The sequence below is a fragment of the Thalassophryne amazonica genome, chromosome 16 (genome assembly GCF_902500255.1).
Source record: "Thalassophryne amazonica chromosome 16, fThaAma1.1, whole genome shotgun sequence".
NCBI classification, from domain to species: Eukaryota; Metazoa; Chordata; class Actinopteri; order Batrachoidiformes; family Batrachoididae; genus Thalassophryne; species Thalassophryne amazonica.
Genome location: NC_047118.1, coordinates 65,448,143 through 65,464,875, shown reverse-complemented (window position 1 = coordinate 65,464,875; position 16,733 = coordinate 65,448,143). Strand labels below are relative to the sequence as shown.

The following is a 16,733-nucleotide window of genomic DNA, read 5'->3' as shown; positions in this document are numbered from 1 at the left end:
GCTTTGCTTTCAAAGTCTGTGCACATCCTCTGGCCGTGTTAGCATGGCTAAAGCAGAAGCTAAAAACAGAGAACAGCAGCAAACCAGCTGTGAGTTTAAAAAAAAACATAAAACACAGTCTGTTTCTGAGGATGCAGAAGATAAAGCTTGCTTACATGTCAATCAGGTCAGGCTTTCCTCATAAATACACAAGTTCTTCATTCTTCCTGCTCAGACTGCAAGCCAGGGGCTTATCCAGATGGAAAGATGACACACACACACACACAACACACTTGGAATAAACGTCCACTTTTGAAGACATTTTCTCATTTACTACGACTTTACTATACTATAATAATAATAATATTAATTATCATTTTTAGCAACTAAAATGTTCAGTTAGTATTTCTCTGTGCCTACGTTTTATGATAGTTTTGGAATTGATGAGCCATATAAAAATATGTTAATGTAACTTTTCTGCATAACTAAAGTGGGATGTGAAGCAGTATCTTTTTTAAAACAATGTCTAAACTAGGGCATAATTGGGTGTGTATGGAGTTCTAGCTTTTAAAAACAGGTCAGTTGGGGCTAGGAAAGTCATAAATATGAAAATGATCTAGGCTCTTAGGGTTCGTAATCTTATCAGAAAGACATTCAGGGTGTGATGTCAGTTTGGGATAGAGTAAAGGTGAAAATGGGCAAGAGAGAATGCTAATAGAACACACATTAAGCAGTATAACTAAAGTATTATAAAGCTGGGTTACGCACCAACACCATACACTATAATTTATGAATGCATCCAAATAAAACCGATAGAAGCAGTATTAAGCACAAAAATGTATTGACATCGTGATGCGCATTGAATATTGGGCGTCCAATGTATCGTATCAAATTTTGAGAAACAGTATAGTGTTCCATTCTCTATGTGGTCCTGCAGTGGACTGGCATCCTGTCCAGGGTGTACCCTACCTCTCACCCAATGACTGCTGTGCTAGGCTCCAGCCCCCGTGACCCTTAATCGGAGTGAACCGGTATAAAAATGAATGAATGTTTGACAACATAAAAACAACAGTCTTAAAATCTTCATAGGTTCATTGCACACAAGAGCCACTTGTGCAAAGTCCTGAAATCTGGGAGTTGCTTGACCTTGTGATGCACCATCATGGAGGTCCAGTCTGCCATGCTGCAAGTGGCATAATTACACCTTCACAGCAAACTTTATTTTTGTCCATGTGTCCATCTGGATAAAAGCTTATTTTTTTATGTCTTCTTTTATCCTTTGCGCCTCATTGATTCCATTGGCCGCCTCTTTGCTGTCATTTTGTGTGTGTGCATGTTAATCCACCTTTGTTTGAGGACGGTGCCTCAACTAAATACTATCCAAACAAACCACATTCAGATGCTTTCATTTGATTGGTGTTTGAGGTAGAGTGAGGGGTCTGTGTGTGTGTGTGTGTGTGTCTAAGGAACAGCTGGAAAAGATATTTGGTCTATTTTTGGCACACAAAACGTGCAGGAAACATGCACAATCACACAGACAGGTTAGCAGTTTCCCTGGAGGACGAATGCAAATATTCTTCCGAATAGCTGCAGGGTGAAATATCATGTGGCTTTTTGCATGTTTGTGTGGTAGAAACACATTAAGAATGTCACAACGTTTAACATTGAAACTGACATCTGAGTTTCCTGGACGTTCCTCCAACAAAGTGTGGATATCTTCACCTTTTGTTTATCTCCCTGGCAGTTGGAAATGGGAATGTCAGGATGCTTAGAGCAAACTTTCTGTCCATTTTAAACACATTGTGCAGTGCAGACTCACCTTCATGACCTCCACAGAGTGAGATAAACAGAAGGTGGTGCATGAAGGCTGGAAAAGACATCCCTGAGTGTGTGGGACCAATTTTCACAGACTTCCATAACCTCAAGAGGGACTTATTACTGCTAGGTAGCTTGTGAGCGTGAGTCATCTCATTCTACACAGAGGACCAGGGCTGTGCTAGCAAGCTAAAAAAGTTTTGTTCCTTATTTATTTATTTATTTATTCCTGAAATGTTGAGCTCTCAGTTGCGTAAAAGCCACTTAGGAGATGACATTGAGTTTTCTGAAATGTTGCTGTGCACTTCCTGGCCACCTTATTAAGTCTACAAACTGAGTTACACTCTGTTTTCTGAATTGTTGCCTTGCATTGTGATTTATGAAAATAAGATTTTCATTTATTTATTCTTGTCTTTTCTGTTACGTTAATGTTTCTGCTTATAATTTTTGTTTTGCACTTCATGGCCATCATATTTGGTCTACAAACTGAGTTTAGAGTAGTAAAAAAAGCATAGTAGTAGTAAACAAAGCCAGGGGAGATGAACAGGCTTCAGAACAAATACAGCATGGTGCTGATAACACCACACCCTTTGTCTTCAACCTCACATGATGTTATGTCTGTTTCTCTGCTGCAGCAAAGTCACACAAAGAAACAAACAAATTGCGATGGGAAGAAAGAAGTTCAACATGGACCCCAAAAAGGTGTGGAATTGTTGTCTTGTCTGTCGGAATCCCGCACAGAATCTTAAAATATCCTGGCAGCCACTCCGCAGGCATAAAGCTGATGTGAATATAATGGCCTAAAACAGGCAGCTGGTGTGTGTGTGTGTGTGTGTGTGTGTGTGTGTGTGTGTGTGTGTGTGTGTGTGTGTGTGTGTGTGTGTGTGTGTGTGTGTGTGTGTGTGTGTGTGTGTGTGTGTGTGTGTGTGTGTGTGTGTGTGTGTGTGTGTGTGTTGTCACAGGGCATCCAGTTTCTCTTGGAGAACGATCTTCTCCAGAACACTCCCGAGGACATTGCACAGTTCCTGTACAAAGGAGAAGGGCTCAACAAAACAGTCATCGGGGACTATTTAGGGGAACGGTGAGTTCTCCAGTCTGGGTCAGACCCTGGCATGAGGCCTGCTCTGGATTTATATTGCAGAACAGCACCAGGAGACCATGCCAGTAACTGTGTGGACATGTGGTTCTTATTGAAGTCAATAGAGATGACTAATTTTCACGCTGCTGGTTCAGACAGTTTATTAATCCTGCCAACACTCATTGATGGGCTTATATTTTTGAATCTGTGTGTATCTGTTAACAAATATCTTAAAAACTAATTGAGACCCAGGTTGCCCCACTGATGTAGTGTCACTGTGGGGGGTGAGTTTTGCACTCACTGGAGTGTCGCAGTCGAGTGCTGACTGAAAGTGGAGCTGTCATTTTACTGCAGGGCTTAACTCTACCCCAAAATGTAGAACTTTATAGCCCTAGGCTACTTATCTCATGATGTGTGTGTGTGTGTGTGTGTGTGTGTGTGTGTGTGTGTGTGTGTGTGTGTGTGTGTGTGTGTGTGTGTGTGTGTGTGTGTGTGTGTGTGTGTGTGTGTGTGTGTGTGTGTGTGTGTGTGAGAGAGAGACCTCAGTGTCTACTCAGTGAGTGTCAGGAGTTGAAATGTGTCCATCCTTTCCTCCAGGGACGACTTCAACATTAAAGTCCTCCAGGCATTTGTGGAACTTAATGAATTTGCAGACCTCAACCTCGTACAAGCCTTAAGGTGAGCTCTTACTGCTTCCTTCCTTTTTTAATGCTTGTTATTACTGCCACTGGGCATTGATGGTTGAGGGGTGAGGTCATGTGATCATCAGCCCCATCTTTCTGGTGGACTTTGACCAAATGCATGTAAGAGAGTTGAGCCTAGATTTCCTGTTTTCTTTCTAAGAAAGCATGGAGAAGCATCAAAACCTGTTGTATGCATGCACAGCCTCTACAATCACAGCCGCTGCAGCTGGTTACACCTTCAGACTTGTGTTTGGTGGCTTCCCTCACTCACTTCCTTCATGTGGCTCAGTTTTCGCTCTATAGATTTATCACACTGTGTCATACGCTTTCCTTTTTTGTTAATAAAACAAACCATAACTTTGTTCTTTATGTTTAATTTCCATAATGTTGTGGAATTTAGTTTGAAATTAAGTAGCATTTTTTTTGGGGGGGGGGGGGGGTGTAAATGAGCCAGATTTTCTATATTTGGACTTGATCCCATGAATCAGTAAAAAATAGTCATTACCAAATAGTTTTTATAAAATAGAACAGAATAGTCTTTATTATCATTGTATTGGGTGAGGGGAGGTTACAACAAAATTGAGGGTGCTCCTGCAGAGCTACTGTATACTACAAAAACGAAAAACAAGTCATCTGATACACCACAAAACATTCTCTCTCTCTCTCTCTCTCTCTCTCTCTCTCTCTCTCTCTCTCTCTCTCTATATATATATATATATATATATATATATATATATATATATATATATATATATATATGGTTGTTTGCAGTACGTATGGTCCAGGGGATGAAGCTGTTTGTCTGCCTACTGGTGTGGGACTTTGTTGACCTGTAGCATCTTCTGGAGGGCAACAGGTCAAACAGGGGGTGGGCAGGGTGTGTGGGGTCTCCTGCGATGGCTTTAGTTCTCCTCAGCCAGCAGGATGTGGCGATGGTTTCCAGGCTGGGCAGAGGGCAGCCAATGGTGTTTTGGGCAGTGATTATGACCTTCTGCACCGCCTTCCTGTCTTCGCCTGTGGAGTCCGCGTACCACACACCCTGACACTATGTCAGTACGCTCCTTTAGGCACCACATGCCAATAAAATTCTGCTGCTCGTACGTTTAAAAAAAAAAAAAATCTACATAAGCTGCTCCACTGAAATACTGTAAGCTCTGGCCTTTCTCAGGCCTGGATTTGTGTTCATATTTCATAATATGTCATTATATTGTCTCTATCTCTTTCTGCTGTTGCAGGCAGTTTCTGTGGAGCTTCAGACTTCCCGGTGAAGCTCAGAAGATTGATCGTATGATGGAGGCCTTCGCTTCGAGATACTGTCAGTGCAATCCCGGCGTCTTCCAGTCCACAGGTACCACACATCCACACACCGGGTCAACCGGGCCACCCCTGCCTCAGATCAATGCCTGTTTTCTCATTATCCAGCTGGACTTGTGTCAGACTGTATAAATCTTTAGCACGACTCATCATAACTCTGTGAAATATCCTCTCACAACCTGGAGGGTCCACACGAGGATGGCTCGGTTTTCCAGCACGGGCAGCAACTTGCTGACTAGTTCCCAGTGAAATTGATCACTGGTCAATAGTAGCAGTTGGTGCTGTTTCAGCTTGGTGCACACAATGTGCTGTTGCTATGGAAACCATGCAAGTGTAGAGGGGGAAACGGGTGACAGCTTGGTCTTGAGTATGAATGTGATGCAGCGCAACACACAAAGTGTAACATTGTCTTAGATTTTGTTCTAGACATGCATGTGTCTGTTGATGAATTTGTCTTGTTTGTTGACAGGTTATAAATCCACTGATGGACTGCTGTGTCAGTAATCAGAAGTGATGAGCTGTCCAATTTAATACCATGATAATAAATGAGTTCAGTCACATTGCAGTCGCTCCTCGCGTGTGAACGTATGATTCAGATTTCACAAAGAAAAGCGTGTCTTAGTTGATCACAGATCAGGAATAGTTGTTTTTGTCAGCTGTCAGTGTTTGTAAACACAAATTAAAGTCAAGTTTGTCAAGATGCGTAATCCCACCACCATACTGCACACTGCACATTTCTACATTGGCATTGTGCAACATGGTGCCAAATTTGGATGTACAGTGTAAAATGCACACTGGAATTAAAAAAGAAGCATGACTTTACATTATTCAATGTGGTGCCAGATTTGACCAGGTAATGTTCAAAGTGGTGCTACATTTGAATGTACAGTGTGTAGCATAGTTTCATATATGAATGTGAACACCCAGTGTGCAGTTTGGTGCCATATTTGGATGTACAGTGGAAAATGCACACTGTAAAAAAAAAGAAGCATGACTTTACATTATTTAAATATATAGAATAGAATAGTCTTTATTGTTATTGTATGGGGTGGGTACAACGAAATTGGGGGTGCTCCCGCAGAGCTACTGTACACCACTATATATACTCAACAAAAATATAAACGCAACACTTTTGGTTTTGCTCCCATTTTGTATGAGATGAACTCAAAGATCTAAAACTTTTTCCACATACACAATATCACCATTTCCCTCAAATATTGTTCACAAACCAGTCGAAATCTGTGATAGTGAGCACTTCTCCTTTGCTGAGATAATCCATCCCACCTCACAGGTGTGCCATACCAAGATGCTGATTAGACACCATGATTAGTGCACAGGTGTGCCTTAGACTGCCCACAATAAAAGGCCACTCTGAAAGGTGCAGTTTTGTTTTATTGGGGGGGGGATACCAGTCAGTATCTGGTGTGACCACCATTTGCCTCATGCAGTGCAACACATCTCCTTCGCATCATCCGTGAAGAGAACACCTCACCAACGTGCCAAACGGCAGCGAATGTGAGCATTTGCCCACTCAAATCGGTTACGACGACGAACTGGAGTCAGGTCGAGACCCCGATGAGGACGGCGAGCATGCAGATGAGCTTCCCTGAGACAGTTTCTGACAGTTTGTGCAGAAATTCTTTGGTTATGCAAACCGATTGTTCCAGCAACTGTCCGAGTGGCTGGTCTCAGACGATCTTGGAGGTGAACATGCTGGATGTGGAGGTCCTGGGCTGGTGTGGTTACACGTGGTCTGCGGTTGTGAGGCTGGTTGGATGTACTGCCAAATTCTCTGAAACGCCTTTGGAGACGGCTTATGGTAGAGAAATGAACATTCAATACACGAGCAACAGCTCTGGTTGACATTCCTGCTGTCAGCATGCCAATTGCACGCTCCCTCAAATCTTGCGACATCTGTGGCATTGTGCTGTGTGATAAAACTGCATCTTTCAGAGTGGCCTTTTATTGTGGACAGTCTAAGGCACACTTGTGCACTAATCATGGTGTCTAATCAGCATCTTGATATGGCACACCTGTGAGGTGGGATGGATTATCTCAGCAAAGGAGAAGTGCTCACTATCACAGATTTAGACTGGTTTGTGAACAATATTTGAGAGAAATGGTGATATTGTATATGTGGAAAAAGTTTTAGATCTTTGAGTTCATCGCATACAAAATGGGAGCAAAACCAAAAGTGTTGCGTTTATATTTTTGTTGAGTGTATATATATAATGCCTGTGCATGATCAGAATGTTTTCAAATCATTTTCTTCTGTATCTCAATTAAATACAGACTAAAATAATGTAAGATGGGTGCATTATGAGCATATGCAACCAATATAGATATCTAAATCATGGAAAACCAACAACAACAACAAAAAATCAGTGCAGAGTGAATAAAGAAACCGATAGTTTAATAGTTTAAACAGATAAAACAATCTCCCAATTTAAAAATTATATAAGGATGAACTAATTAAAATTGAATTAATTTGATGCATCAGAGCAATCCAAAAAAACAGCTTTTGTTTTCTCTGTATAATTTCTTAAAGACCTGCCACCCAGCGACAGTATAATGCTGTTGTCAGCCTCACCACTAGATGATGCTGAATCGTCCACACTGTAACTTTAATGTATTGTACAAAAACAAGCATGTTTTTTATGTTCATTATTTATGTTTTCTTTTTATACTTTCCTACTTAAATGGATGTCATCACACCTTTTAATCAATCTGAAAGACCACATTTTGAATTATGCCATTAACTGTGATCAGGAGAACGTGTTGTCGGGCCATACTGTCCTCGCTGTGTTTTGTGCTTTAAAGTAACGTTTTGCGTAATTACGTCCACAGACACCTGTTACGTCTTGTCGTTTGCCATCATTATGCTGAACACCAGCCTTCACAATCCTAATGTCAGAGACAAACCCCCCGTGGAGCGCTTCCTGTCCATGAACAAAGGGATCAACGAGGGCGGAGACCTCCCAGAGGAGCTACTCAGGGTGAGAACACCCACTTAGTGTTAAACACGAAGGTAATGGTTCTGAAACAACCTTTTTGGAAACACACACACATTTTGTGTGTGTGTGTGTGTGTGTGTGTGTGTGTGTGTGTGTGTGTGTGTGTGTGTGTGTGTGTGTGTGTGTGTGTGTGTGTGTGTGTGTGTGTGTCTTTACAGTGAACTCTCCTGAGCAGGATCTCTGGGGGTTCCTGCTTCACATACTGAGTACACAGTAGAGTACTTGAGTATATTTGTTGTGAGCATGCTGTAATGCAGTGCTTGGGCCACCAGGAGGCACTCTAGGAAGGGATGCGGGTTTTATGGGAGGACTGTTCTTTTTTGTTGTTCAGTTATTATTCACCTGCCCGTTCTGTGATGTTTTGCTCCCGCAGTGTATGTCTGCTCATCGACACAGAGATAACGGAGGTTCTGTTTCACACGGTTGAGTGACTTTGTTCCTTATGCGTGCATAAGTTACCGCATATTTTTGGTGACTGGTTTGCGGCCTTGTTGGCGGGAGCGTTTTGTTTTGTTGTTAGCGTGGCTAGGCTAAGTGTGCTAGCTAGCGAGCTAGGTGGCTGTTGAGGAGCAGCAAGGCCACAGACGGACAGCGCCAGTCGGAGGACACAGGTCGTAGTGAGCGGTGCGAGGAGCGACAACAAGCGCCGGTGGCAGCAGAGGAGCTGCCGTGGAGCGGAGTTTTCATGCAGATGGCGACATACGGGACTGTCTGTGAATTCGTGGAGGGGAACAAGGACTGGACTGAGTACGAGGAAAGGTTGGGACACTTTTTCTCTGCCAACGGGATTACAGACGAGGCTAAAAAGCGCTCTATTCTCCAGAGTGCGTGTGGAGCAAAGACTTATAAGCTGATAAGGAACTTGTCAACACCGCGGAAACCATGGGAAATCCCGTATGATGAACTGGTCACACTTGTGGGGAACCACCACAATCCAAAACCTGTGATAGTCCAGAGGTTCAAGTTCCATAGCCATTTCAGGAAGCAAGGCCAGTCTGTATCCAACTTTGTTGCCGAGTTACGGCAGCTGTCAGAGCATTGTGACTTTGGGACTGTGTTGGATGATATGCTCCAAGACAGACTGGTATGTGGTATCAATAATGATGCCATTCAGCGCCGCCTGCTGGGGGAAACTCCACCTTTGATGTTCAAGAAATCCCTGGAGATTTCCCAAGGTATGGAGATGGCTGCTAATAATGCTAAAGATATATCCAAAAAGGAAATGGAGGAGCACAGATAACAGCAGTGCACCAAGTCAAGAAAGACACTGGCAAGCAGGCCAAGCGTGTTGAATGTTTCCGGTGTGGAGGGGCACACTATGCTAATGACTGTAAATTTAAAGACACGGTTTGCCATACCTGTAGCAAAAAGGAACATTTAGCTAAAACGTGTAGAGGGTCAAGAGGGAGGGGGAAGCTGGGGCTGGGAAAATCTAATCAGTCACAGGCAGCCACACACCATCTAGAGGAAGAGGCTGAATGCTCATATAACATGTTTAGGGTGGAAACAGACGATGAACCCCCAGATCCCTATTATGCCACCCTCACTGTCGATGAGAAGGACAGTAAGTTTGAAATTGATTCAGGGGCTACTGCATCGGTCATCAGTGAGGAGACCTACAGATGGACGTGGGGGTTTAACCGGCCTCCCCTCAGACCATCAAACTTCAAACTCAGAACTTATACAGGCCAGCCCATTCTGCACCTGGGGGTGCTGTATGTTTTCGTATCAGCAGAGGGTCAGAAGGCAACCGTCAGGTTGGTGGTGGCCAAGGCCATGAAAGGCAAAGTTGAAGAAGAACTGGAGCGGCTGCAGAAGCTGGGCATAATTGCGCCTGTCCAGTTTTCAAGGTGGGCAGCCCCCATTGTTCCAGTTTAAAAGAGGACAAAACTGTACAGATATGTGGGGACTACAAGCTTACGGTCAATCAAGTCTCCAAGCTGGAGGAGTACCCGTTGCCACGCATAGAGGACTGGTTCGCAACCCTGGCAGGGGGTAAGCTTTTCACAAAGTTGGACATGAGTTAGGCTTATCAGCAGCTGCTGCTGGACAAGGAGTCGAAAGAGTACGTCACCATCAACATACACAAGGGGCTGTTCAAATACAATCGCCTGGTGTTTGGGGTGGCATCCAGCCCATCCATTTTCCAACCAACTATGGACACGCTTCTGCAAGGGATTCCCCATGTAGCAGTGTACCTGGATGATATTTTGATCACAGGGGCCACAGAGGCAGAGCATCTGTCCAATTTGGAGCAGGTGTTGAGGAGGTTTTTGGAAGAAGGGCTAAATTAAAGTGAAGCAAATGTGTGTTTCTTGCTTCACGTGTGACGTATCTGGGGCATAGGTTTCCAGCTGAAGGACTCTGCTCAGTGGAAGAGAAGGTGAGAGCTATTAAACAGGCTCCAAGTCCTAAGTGAGTGGCTGAACTCAGTTCATTTTTGGGCTTTGTAAATTATTATGGGAAATTCCTGCATGACCGCTCCATGGTCTTAGCCCCGCGGTACAAGGTGCTTCACAATGACATGAAATGGCAGTGGTGTACTGAGCAGGAGGAAGGTTTTAAAAATGTGAAAGAGCGTCTCCACTCAGACAGTTCTGGTTCACTACGTCCCAAATAAGGACATAGGTCCTTTCACATTTGATGGAGGACGGATCCGATAAACTTGTCGGTTTTGCTTCACGTACCCTGATGGCAGCAGAAAAGGGATATTCACAGCTCGACAAAGAAGGTCTGGCCATAGTTTTTGCTGTCAAACATTTTCATCAGTACCTCTATGGTCGTGTTTTGAAAATCCACACAGACCATAAACCGCTCGTGAGTCTGTTCAATGAAAACAAATGCATTCCACCGCTGGCTTCAGCCAAGATACAGCGCTGGGCGCTCATGCTGTCAGCTTACCAGTATTCTATAGTGTACAGAGCAGGTAAAGATAACACCAATGCTGGTGCCCTAAGCTGGCTGCCTTTGCCGGAAACACCTGTCGTTACCTATGTGCCTGCAGAGACTGTGTTTTCAATGGAAAGGCTGACAGAGACACTGTTAAAAGCATCCCAGATCAGGCAGTAGGCAGAGAGGGACCCTGTTTTGTCCCGAGTCGAGCTTTTCCTCTTACAAGGCTGGCCTTATGCTAAAAGACAAACTGAACTGACTCTGCAAGACGGCTGTATCTTTTGAGGGGCAAGGGTTGTTGTGCCTCCACCAGGCCGTTGACAGGTTGTGGAGGAATTACATGAGACTCATCCAGGTGCATCTCGAATGAAAAGCCTGGCAAGATCCTATGTCTGGTGGCCGGGACTGGATCAGGAGTTAGAAATCAAGGTGAAGACATGCACACAGTGTCAGACCTATCAGAATATGCCTCAGTCTGCTCCTTTGCACCCATGGGAGTGGCCAGTCTGCCCTTGGTAGCGGTTACATTTGGACTTTGCTGGCCCTTTTGAAGGACACATGTTTCTCATAATGGTGGACGCACACTCGAAATGGATTGAGGCCCACATCATGAGCAGCATCACAGCCCCAACAACAGTTAACAACCTCAGGCAAGTGTTTGCTGTCCACGGGTTGCCCGACACACTGGTCACTGATTATGGCCCGACTTTCACCAGCGAGCTGTTCAGTGAATTTATACAACAGAATGGAATTCAGCACATTCAGACAGCTCCTTGTCACCAAGCCTCAAATGGTTTGGCAGAGAGGACTGTGCAGACTGTGAAGGAGGACCTGAAGAGAATGACAGGAGACTTGCTCAGCACACAGCTTTCACAGTTCCTGTTCAAATATTGCCTCACACCACAGACCACAACTGGACACACAGCAGCAGAGGTGCTGATGGGGAGGAGGCCTAGAGCAAGACTGGACCTGCTTCGTCCGGACATGAAAAGGAAAGTGGTGGGAAAGCAGGAAAAACAGAGCAACATGATCAACATGCCCGCGAAAGACCCCTAAACCCAAATACTGTGTTTATGTGAGAAACTTCAGCAGTAGCAGCCCTCAGCAGTGGCTACCTGGGGTGATTCTCAAGCAGAGCCGGACAGTGTCTTATGTCGTCAGACTGTCTGATGGGCGTACGTTCCGTAGACACCAAGACCATGTGTGCCTGAGACAGACAGGTCCACTGAGCGTTCAGTGGGACCACCAACCAAGGAAGTGGATCTTGCAGAGACGGACTGAGGAAGAGTGTCCCTAACACTGAGGCCCAGACAACATGCCACTCCCTCACACCAGTTGCAACTTAATCACGCATACCAGCTGCACCTGCAGGATCTCCAGAGGTGGTGCGGAAGTCGCAGCATGTGAGGAAACCTCCTGAGAGTCTGACGCTGTGTTAGAGCATGTAAAGTGGGAATGTTTGTGTGTTAGCCTGGCTATATATTTTCTGTTGTTGAGTATGGTGGAAGTTATATTTATGTCAGGTGCAATGTTGTCCATGTTATTGCCTCCAAGGGGGGAAGTTGAAATTTAAGGAGGGAGAAGTGTTGTGAACATGCTGTAATGCAGTGATTGGGCCACCAGGAGACACCCTAGGAAGTGATGCGGGTTTTATGGGAGGACTGTTCTTTTTCGTTGTTCAGTTATTATTCACCCGCCCGTCCTGTAATGTTTTGTTCTCGCAATGTATGTCTGCTCATCGACAGAGATAAAGGAGGTTCTGTTTCACACAGTTGAGTGACTCTTCCTCAACTTATGCGTGCATAATTTACCACAATATCGAAGACAACATACTTCATTTTGAGTCCATTTGAAGACTATCCTCATGTTTTTACCCTGCACGCCAGCGAAGCAGGATATTGCAATCGGTCTTGTGTGTGGGTGTCTGTCTGTGAAGAAGATAACCAACTGGATGGATTTTCATCAAACTTGGTGGGACTATTACCATCAGACATGGAAGTATTTCAGTGTGCAGAACTCGCAGGGTTTGCATTAGCCTTCTGATGCCTTTCCTTAAAGACAAAATGGAGTGAATATAAAATCCCCCCCTTTTTTATACAATGTGATGATCACACCCTAAGCTTCATTTTTTTAAACCCGTGTCATACATGACAGATCAAGAAAAGATATGAAGAGCCAGTTCTAATTTCAGATATCAAATTGTGTTCACTTTTGTTCGACAAAAGTCCTTTCCCCATCCGTAAAACGAGTTTTTTGTCAGTTGATGTCCACCGTGTCAGTCAAAAAGTTTTCTGCGTGCTCAAAACTTTAAGCAGACATCGGGTGGAGAGCTTTCCTGCTGGCTGCATGTTTGTTTACCGTTTTGTACTCTACTTGTTATTTACTTTTGCGATACTCATGAATTTATATCCTGCGGCCGTTCGGTCTTTTATACTGGGCTTCTGATTGGCCAAAGCTCTGGCATGGGATGTGTATTCAGCATGAGTGGAGAGAGAACTGAAGAAAAGACAGTGCTGTGTGGTTTTAAATCTTTGTTTGTTTTTTTTTATCTGTACCTCAGTGCACCCGGCAGATTCTGCACAGCATACGAACAGTGACAAAATACGATGTCATGTTTTCAGACCACCGTAAACCCCACTAAAATCAGGATTCCCTCAGCACACAAATATGTGTTGAAACTGAGAAAATCCTTCTGCTAAATGCAGCTTTCTCTGTTGCCAGTAAAACGTAATGTCATCTGTCTATCGGAGGCCCAAATCCACAGTAGGCCGACAAATTACATGATTTTGCCAAAGCACAAAATATTTAAAAACATAGCTAATCCTTTTGCTCTATCCATCATCATGGTGTGACTCCTTTAAACTTCCTGTTTTGCCATTGATTGTTGCCTTGCTCTATAATCCATCTCAGCGGGAATGTCAGGTCATTGACTGATGAGCTGACATTCTCCTGCAGAATTATTCTGGTAGAAATCAGAGTCTGTGGTTTTGGCACTCATGACGAGACACCCAGAACCAATTATCAATAGATTTGGTTGCTTGGGTGACTAAGTAATTACTTTGTCAAGCAGGGCCAGTTTGTGTTGGATCTTTGTACCCAGATGGTCTCTTATCCTTCTCTAGTTGAGAGACTCATATGGGAGATACTAGAACCACTCACTGGTTTATCTAGCAGCCTGTACAGAGCTAGGTCTCAGTGATGGCTCATTGTATGCACTTCATATTTGTATTGTAGTTGGCACTTAGATCGGAGGTCTCTCATCCAATGACTGCTGGGAACACAAATGGGACAAAAAATTATTTCTACACAGCTTTTGTGCAATATTATAGTAATATCAGGAAGAGCATCCAGTGCTTAAAAAAAGGTAGAAGCCTAAAGAAATGAGTTATATTGACATTCATAAACTGTCAAGGCTGCTTCAGTTCTTGTGATCTTCTATTTTTTTTGGTCTAATTTAAAAAGACAGAATCCTGTCAGTTTATTTGTGCTGTGGCAGCACAAATAAACACTAATTTCAGACAAGTTATTTAAATTAATGTCATGTCTGAAGTTTTATAAAGTGAAAATATCACATATATGTTTTAGTTTTAAAGTAATGCACTAATTTTGAAGGTTTTAGTGTGGGCATGCTGTGCCCAGTGCATTATGGGTAATCTCAGTACATTCACGACAGAAGAAATGCATTTGAGAAGCTCTGATCAGGCCCCACACGGACAACAGCATTAAACCCTTTGTATATTGTGCCTAAAACTCTTGTGAATATATTTTCTGGGTTTATAGACGTTGTTATTGTGTTTGTTTTATGTAAAAATGCCAGAAGAAGCTCAGGTTGCTTCTGCATTATTTTCAATTGAAATCATTGCAGTTGATTCCTGTTTGCTATTAGAGTCCTGCTTATGTCAAACACTGTCTGTTGTCTTTGTTCCAGAGTAATATGTATAAGATGTCTGAAATTCAGTTTGCATTTATTAAATTCAACGCATCTTAAACGTATGGATTATCTGGAATTTTGTTTTGGCAAGTTTTCACGGTCTCTACTGCCATCTACTGGCCAGTAGTGTTCATGGTAGTATTTGCCCTAAGTACTGAGCATCTGGGCACCAGTATACAGCAGTGTTCTATTTATTTTGGCACCGGTTATATCAGACGGGTTATCTAATTACAACTTGCCTTTTTTTTTTGCAAATGCCTTTTTTTACAAATAAAAAATGGCATATTTTACAAAAGCACATTTATATGTAAACACCAACACACACATGACAATGTGCTGGATTTTACATAGAATGAGTCAACCAATCAGTGTTAGCGGAGGCCCCTTTTTGCCCTTAATCCCTTTTGCATCTGTCTGTGTTTGCTACAAACTTCAGAATTAGTGCATTATTTAACATTAAAAGATATATGTTATATTTTAACTTGGTACAAATGACAGAATTGACATTAATGGAGTTATTCTATCGGTATTAATTTTATTTATAACTCAAACCCATAAGTTAACACTGCTTTATTTTCCAAGACCTCCACCTCACGGCGGTGCTGTTACTGAGTAGAGAGTTGAGCTTTGCTGCTCCTTGATGTGTAGCTATGTAGTAAATAGGAGCTTCCAGCAGTGGGCAGGGCGCACTGGGTCTGTGGTCGCCTTAGATGCTACCAGAAGCGATCATGGTGTTAAAACTCAAAATCAGCTTCTTAGTAGTTGTAAGTGTACCGGAGACAATACTGGAAGTTATCAGCTGTAGCTTCCAATAAATTTTTGGGTGGTTTATCGGTTTAGCTTTATAAAAGATAACTTTTTACTTAGCTATTTATCTGTTATTGAAGCTAACGTTTTGGTTAGCTGTGCCCACCACTGAAAAGCGCAATATAAATGCAGTCCATTTACCATTTTTATTTTGCAGCTCAGCAGAGTGAGGTTTTTTATTTTCTGCAGATGCTGATGCTAATGTTCATCTCTGATCTCTCAACGAAAAGGACATAAAAGCAAGTGGGCTATGGACAAACTGCACTTGGCTTCATTTCAAAACACTTTGTGATGCACTCAGCGCCAAAGTCAGGTTTTTTCCTTCCTAAATCATCTCCTTGATTCATTGAGGTTATGGTATCTGTAGTGTCTGAAGTTCAATCACCCGCTGTTGCTTCACGCGCCGTTAATCAGCAGTGATGATATTTGGAGATGGAGACGAGTGAAGTATTTGCCCTAAGTGTTGTGTTTTTTTTTCATATTCCAGAATTTATATGACAGTATCAAAAGCGAACCCTTTAAGATCCCAGAGGATGATGGGAATGACCTGACGCACACCTTCTTCAACCCAGACAGAGAGGGCTGGCTGCTCAAATTAGGTTAGTGTGCATCACATTCCAACATTCTACATGACTTTATTTGGTGAGTTTTGCACTTCTCTCTCTCTCTCTCTCTCTCTGCAGCTGCATTTGTGTTGTGTCAGAGCTGCTGTAGACGTTAATGTAAATCACACTCAGTGGTGAGGTGTTATATTTAAATGTGAAAGCAAATAAAAAAAAAAACTTTCTCTTTTCCCACTTTTATACGGGTTGGTGCAGCTGAACGACTGCACACCTGATGTTTGTTGGTAAACCTATGTCAATCACTACAATATGGACTTACATTCACAAATGCCACATAAAAAATTACTTTTGAAAAAAAAAAAAAAAAAAGCCTTCTGTTAACCTTGTCCAGAAGTAGGATTCAAATTCTCTGGGCTCTGAGGCATCTGTCAAACTGTCACACAGTGGAAACGTATAATGTGGTCAAATGAATCAGTATCCAGGGGCCTGATGTACAAAGTGTGCTTACACAGAAAAATATGACGTACGTCCGTCTCCATGCCAATGTTCAGATGTATCAAAAGTGAAATGACAGTGGAAATGTGCGGTGCAGCATGCAAAAATCCTGGCTGGCGTACGCACGTTTCTGAATCTATGGTTTCAACTGTGGACATGTAA

The 16,733-nt window shown here is 43.0% G+C and overlaps 1 protein-coding gene across 2 annotated transcripts in view; it reads left to right on the top strand.

The window, feature by feature from the left end:
- LOC117527919 (cytohesin-3) overlaps positions 1-16,733 on the top strand; it is a 111,744-nt gene that overhangs the window by 72,327 nt on the left and 22,684 nt on the right. For both annotated transcript variants that reach the window (XM_034190425.1, XM_034190424.1), the window contains 6 exons: positions 2,430-2,496; positions 2,757-2,875; positions 3,470-3,550; positions 4,791-4,903; positions 7,717-7,865; positions 16,001-16,112. In XM_034190425.1, the coding sequence (XP_034046316.1) occupies positions 2,430-2,496; positions 2,757-2,875; positions 3,470-3,550; positions 4,791-4,903; positions 7,717-7,865; positions 16,001-16,112 (641 nt within the window). The remainder of the gene's footprint in view (positions 1-2,429; positions 2,497-2,756; positions 2,876-3,469; positions 3,551-4,790; positions 4,904-7,716; positions 7,866-16,000; positions 16,113-16,733) is intronic.